This window comes from Pavona decussata, unplaced genomic scaffold (genome assembly GCF_977016875.1).
Source record: "Pavona decussata unplaced genomic scaffold, jaPavDecu1.1 SCAFFOLD_46, whole genome shotgun sequence".
Lineage (NCBI taxonomy): Eukaryota > Metazoa > Cnidaria > Anthozoa > Scleractinia > Agariciidae > Pavona > Pavona decussata.
This window is the reverse complement of record NW_028145468.1, coordinates 2,119,872-2,126,632: the sequence shown is the minus strand read 5'-3', so window position 1 is coordinate 2,126,632 and position 6,761 is coordinate 2,119,872. Positions and strand designations below refer to the sequence as shown.

The 6,761-nt window shown below is 39.1% G+C and overlaps 1 protein-coding gene across 1 annotated transcript; it reads right to left on the bottom strand.

Annotated features, from left to right (window-relative positions):
• Positions 1-323: 323 nt before the first annotated feature.
• Positions 324-5,771, bottom strand: LOC146482448 (uncharacterized). The gene is made up of 2 exons (XM_085107126.1): positions 5,670-5,771; positions 324-1,507 (listed from the first exon to the last, which is right to left on the bottom strand). Exons 1-2 carry the CDS (start codon positions 5,764-5,766, stop codon positions 1,158-1,160), a joined length of 447 nt encoding a protein of 148 aa, XP_084963252.1. The 5' UTR covers positions 5,767-5,771; the 3' UTR covers positions 324-1,157.
• Positions 5,772-6,761: the final 990 nt, after the last annotated feature.

Here is a 6,761-nt window from a genome sequence, read left to right as displayed (position 1 = left end):
AATTTTGGGGTGATTTTTGGGTATATTTGGGAGGAGATAGTTTTTCTAGAAGGAGTGGTTAAATTAAGAGAAATAAGAAATATTGAAGAATTAGTGAAGTTTTAAAATAAGAATTTGTAGTTAATAATTAATAGACGGATACCAAGTTAGTCCACTAGCAACCTGGGGTGCTCTTGCGTGGGTATCAACTGTCTGTTAGTGTTCCAAAAATCATTTTCTTTCTTCTATTCCTTCTTAAAACCACTTCAAATTTCATTCAAATTTAGGTTAAGTCCCCCCCCCCCCCCCCCACTTCCAAAAATATAAACTGGCACATAAAAACAAACAACAACAAAAAGAACAAGATAAATACATAAATAACAGCTCACGTTATGAGCTATTCAATTTATTCTTACTTATATCAATGTCAGTTATATTATCTGATCATAATTTATTTAACTGGGCATCACTGCTAGTTGTGAAAATGAGCGAAAAAACGGAACGACGTTTCGGTGTCATCCTGGCACCATTTTCAAGTAACAACCATTCCTGTCAATCAGTGTGTTGTGTATCACTTTGTATGTGATCTGTGTGATGCAGATTACGTCGGCTATACCAGCCGTCACCTTCACCAACGCATTGATGAACATCGGTTCTCGGCCATCGGGAAACACCTAAAGAATAATCACCAAGTCGACACAATTGGCGACCTGACAAGTAACTTCACAATCTTAAAGAAATGTCAGGGAAAGCTTGATTGTTTAATATTCGAAATGCTTTGGATCAGAAAGAAGAGACCGAGTCTAAACACGCAGTCAGACTCCATTTGTGCGAAACTATTTGTCTAACGGACAAAACTCCCATTTTATGACACCTTCTGAATGAACACCGGACAGTTACTCTTAGTTTCAATTTAATTTATTCTATTTCACACCTTCACTTTACGTATAAATTATCTTTTCTGTTGCATTCTTTACTTGAAAATGGTGCCAGGATGACACCGAAACGTCGTTCCGTTTTTTCGCTCATTTTTATAGTTAATTGTATTTCTAGATTTAATCTTATTAGAATCACTGCTAGTACGTCAGTTATTTGTGAGCTTTTTTATAGTAAATGTTACTTTGGCTCCTAACCTCCGAGTGGTGTAAATTTTGTTCATCTGAGCCATATACATTTTACTAGATACCTCTAAAAGTTATAGAAAAAGTCACTGCTAACACTGTGCATGTTAACAAGATAGCGCTGATTCTGTCGGCTGAGACAGCGTTGCACAAGTTGTCTTCACAGCAACTTAACTTACAATGGGCGCCATGTGCTTTCGCCGCTCTGCAATAAAGGTTTTCTTTGTCATCGCATCGATCATCTTTCTCACAGAACTTGGTGAATGTTTTGAGAGCAGGGCTTTTTTCGTAGTAGACCTTAAGGCAGCGGTCATTAGCTTCCCTGGGACACTCTATTTCCTCTTCAATTTCTTTGCAATCCTCCCACGACACTCCACTCCAGCAACTGTAGCAACTGAGGCAGGTCACTATAAGAAGTATTAAATACAGCTGTTGCGACGTAGCTTGCCAAAAAAAAACTGTAAAGGGGTATACGACAATGCCGAAAGGTAGTCTGGGAAATGCCCAATAAACAGAGAATAGAGTTTAGAATCCATATTGCCCGCCATCTCAAGTCTTCGCTATACGGTCGAAACGTTATGGATTTCGAGATTAATTTTATTGATATTTATTGGGTGTTTCCCAGACTACCTTTCAGCATTGTCGCGTACGCTTTTACGCTTTTCTTGGACAACCTTTGTCGAAACAGCTGTATACACTTGCATTAACAGATAACTTGGGTTTAAGGCCTGGGGCAAACGTCGAATCTTAGTCGAACTTAATTCGTCGAACCTATTAATTTTGAAATAGGCGCATGAATAGTGCGACGTTTGCCGCAATTAAGTTCGACTCAAATTAATTGGTTCGACTCCAGCATAAGTTCGGATAATGCGACAGTGGTTCGGCGTTACAGCAAACGCCGTTCTAAGCACGCGCTGAACTCAATTCATAAATCATGCAAATTACAAAAAAAATTGATTCAAATGTGATGGACTGCGCAAACGTCACAAAAATACCGACTCCCCCATCTGCCAAACGCTATTTCCCCCCCTGACGAGCATGCGCTGTGCAAAGACAATTTCGCGACCAGAAAAGGTGAGCTATCGAAAGTCATTGCTGACATCGCACAGCGTGATGGAAATATGTTTTTCGTGTTTCATGAACACTAAATATAAATGATTCTCAAACTCATTAATAATTCATGCAGTCAAAAGCCAATAAATGACCTCCATTTCGGTCAGGTGGATGAATCTTGATACCCCAATGAAACACCAGATGAAACACCACCAGGTTTTCATCTGAGATGAAACATGTTTTTCATCTGAGATCAAACATTTGCATTTTAATGAGATTAATTTCTTATTGTTTCATTTGAGAAGACATGTCAAAAACTCGGGCTTCGTGCTTTATCACGGGTTCCAAATACCTCGAAACAGATGAAAGCACTCGGCCTGCGGCCTCGTGCTTTCATCTGTTTCTCAGTATTTGGAACCCGTGATAAAGCACTCGCCCTCGTTTTTGACATATTACTTGAAATGCGAATTGCCTATTTGCAATAAACGCTCAGTGTTTGAGCCTTCTTTTTCTATTTTTCGCAATTAATTGCCTAAGAAAAGCCCGATGAGCACTGTATTTCGGTATTTCGCTAGCAAGTCCTAGCAATAACTAGCCGCGCATCGAGAATAGGAGAAGGACAGTAGCTATCCAGACGAGGTCTGTGATTGGAGAACGAAACAATAGGTCATTGGTTGGGAACAATGGATCGCCCGCAGAAAACAATGGGAGCTACAATACTAGAGGACCAATGAAAATAAGAGGTCTGGAAGAGGTACTGTACTATCCGTGAAAATAGGGACCTTACTAATGCAAGACGGTGACGCCAACGAAAACGTCATTTGAAAGTATAACTTTATTTCATTTGTGCTACTTCGCGATTATTTTAGCTCATTCAACTTGTACACAAACGACGAACTACCCAGGAACTAAATTGGTAGGAGTACCGTTCAAGTTAAGGAAGAGAATAAAAAAATTCACTCCCGTGAGTTCACGTTCTCCACAAAAGCTTGAATTTGGTCATTTCACATTGCTGTTTTGCAGAGGACGACAAAGAAATGTACCAAAATGTAAAACGCACGTGCAGAGCGATTCCTTTTTGTGTTGTGGCATTGTCGTCACCGTCGCCGTCGCCGTGTTTTCGTAAGGTCCCTGATAGCACGGGGTAACGTGCTTATTTCCGTGTTTCACGAAGTGCAACTTGTGAATTAGGGTCTACGCAGGTTCGACGTTTGCTAACACACTGGAATTAAGTCGACTCTTTGTCGAACCTATTTTTAATAAATTCGACGCGACTTAGATTCGACGTTTGCCCTAGGCCTAAAACTACCACTGGATCTGAGTGGCATCCGCTCAGCTGAAATTAACAGCGGTCGAACGTGTGACGTATGCGCAGATTCTAAATTAAATACTGGACTAAAGGTTTCAAAGGATTTTTCAAACGTCGTGCATTCAAACAAGTTCTTTAAGGCACGGCATTAGTGGACAGCAGCTTTTTGTTAACTTTTACACTTGGATGATGACGTTTGAAATAGCTTCCCAAGCCATTAATCATTCTTGGAAAACTTCAAAGTAGGCACCGTCCTTAAACGTTCTGACAGAAACGCCAAGCACGAGCCGGATATTTCTCAGTGAGTGGTTTAAAGTGCAAACCTTACATGAAACCAGTTTTAAAAGCTTCATTTTCTCCGTCAGTGTTTCTTTACCAGATAAAATACACTGTCTGTGTACATTTAACAATTATTTCACGAGCGCGCGTTGAATATATAAACTAATCTCGTACCCCGATCTCAGTCGTCGGTTCGGGAATGGATCTCCCCTCCGCCTGACCGTGGGAGATCTGGGTACGAGATTATATATAAACAATGGCCTCCATTTGGCACGAAAATATGCTCAGAGGAACAAATAATGTCCAAGGACAAATATCTGAGCAAATTTTTAAAGCCAAACGGAGGCTATTGTGGTTATTATCCTTCAAATATTTTTTGCAACATGTAGCAACAAGCTTGAGTATTTGAACATTTCGTTTAAAAACAGTTTACCGTCAAAAACAGAGCGTATGTTGTTTTCTGATACTGCTTTATCGACCAGCAGGTTTATCTCTCCTTCTGTCACAAAAGCAAACCGTTCCCCCATGCCATCTTGACATTAATTTTAATTGTAAACAAGACGCACCTTGAAGTCTTCGGATATCATCGGATATTCCCCAGTTTTAGCTGGGGTATATTCGGTCACGTGAGGCGTTTAGACCAATCGCGTGCAAGCGAAAATATTTGATGGATTATAAGAGATGATAGATAGCCAACAAGGCCCGTAGCACCGAGTTGGCTATAATCATCTCATATCCAACAAGTGCGAGTGGAATAATTGTTTTATAAAAACAATCAAGTAATATTTGTAGGCCTTGCTGATTTCCTTTTCAAGAGCAACCAGAAAACAATTTACGGTCGCTACGTCTCGGGCGTGGTGATCCAGTTTTTAATAATCTAAGATATTCCACCGAAAATTTCTGCGGAGAATTAGAAACTCGTTTTCAATTTTTTCTTCAGTTAACGTTTCATTTTCCTCCAGAGAAATGCATCTCGAATTAATGAATGGTTCTGTATACTCTGATTATGTGTGATGTTTACATTCAGTCATGCCCCACCGCCTCCCCTCCCCCCTGCTACTCTTCCTCCTATAGCAGCTGCTTGAAATCTTCCAGTATATTTATCATAAGCATAATTGCAAAAAAAGTATGAATTTATCTTCCAAGTGTAATTATTCTTTCAGCTATATTGTGTAAGGGTTATCATATGGCAAGACATATTTGCGTATCTTATTGTGCGCATTGGCTTTGTTAGGTTTGGCTTCGAGGTAAACTAATTTGCATTTGAATTTTTGACTCATTCACCGTTCGGTAGATTGACTAATATTTTGCTGTCTCTGCTGACTAGAATTTAAAACTACGCGTTCAATTTGTGAGAAATGGTCGCTAAGATCGCTGTCGGTACGGAAAAGAAAATGACTCACTGTTAACTGATAGTCCACCGGATAACTTAAGGATGGCGCGGACCATATTTAGAACTGAGAGCCATTACGTACAATTTTTTAGAAACAGCCTTTCAAAAAGGCAACTAAATCCCCTTTACATAACTGACAGGGAAATTCTGATGAATGGAAAGCGCCCAAAGCTTAATAATTGAAATTTAAAAAACCAGACGAATTTTAAGACACAAAATAAAGCATATAGCACTATGAATATTAATTTGTTGCCTGAAAGCCAGCTTCTTAAAGTTGCTGTAAGTTTAGTTATTGCAGAGACCGGAATAGACTGCAATTTGTAATTGGCTATCGGTATTATTTGTTTGGTTTTAAAGCTAGTGGGTTAAAGTTTGGTGGAGAATATTTTTTGGCACCGAGACGGGACACATTCCATTCAGACAGTTCATCAAAACTCAGGCTTTTACGAACAAATGAAGACAATATTGGTTGAAGCTCTCAAAATTCTACATTTTGTTAACGCTAAAACAAGGCCACATTCTTATCACTACTCACCATGCAAAATAAAGGAGTTGAAGAACACGAACAACAAGATGGTGGACAGAGCTCGAATGTTTTCCATCGTAGTTTTAGCTTTCGGTAAGTTGATCATTAAAATTTGGCTCCACCTGGAGAACAGCCTGTGTCGTGTAAACAACAATATGTCAATCAAATATAAATTCCATATGGCCAAGGATTTGCATTTAACGTCTGTCGGCGCCATCTGTTAAAAGCCGACGATAAACATTTCTGAAGATCGACCGTGTATTATTTCCGAAAATTAGCTCGAAAATACTTCATAACTATATTGATAACTAGCACTTCTCTGAAATCTGGCTCAGACGCAGATATTCTTCCAACTACAGAAATCCTCACACATTTTCTCGGATTTCCCCAAGGGTAAGTACAAGTATGCATCTTTTAAAATACACTACGATTCCTATTATAAATCACCCTAGGCAACCAAACTTTTCGGGATTGTACTCGTCAACTCAGTTTGAGAATCGAACAATCTCTAACAACGTTTGAATAACTTTAACATTGGTACTCGCTTGGCAGCAACAATTTAGTGAAAACTCGTAGATATCGCAGAATAGATAGAACTGCTCATTTATAATTTACATTACTTTGTAAAGCGGCGTCCAAGAAGAAGCCAGTGGCGATCTTTCAAATTCCCAGCAAACTTTCCAGCGGTTATTTTCAAAATCTAGGAAATGGAAATGTTTGATTATCAATCCGTTAACTTTCCAGCTAGACCTTCAGTTGTTATTTAAGTGAAATACACCATTTTAGGATGTTATTCTTATGTTATGTACTTTTTGGAGGGGTGCAACTTTTCAAGATTTAATTAATTCCGAGCAGTACTTGTAACACGAACACAATACGTTTTCTTTTCTTTTGAGATAAGGAGTCAATGCTTTAGTCTGGCCCTTTCATTTGAAAAACACAACAGGCTGAGTGAGGCAGAAATTTTCGACTTGTTTTCTTTTGAAAGCCAGCAGATTGTGAAGACCCAGTTTCGTTGTTCATGTTTCCGTCAATCATATGTGGTTCTTTGTTTGTTATGACAGCGGGATTGAATGATAGCTAATGATCCAGGATGACCGT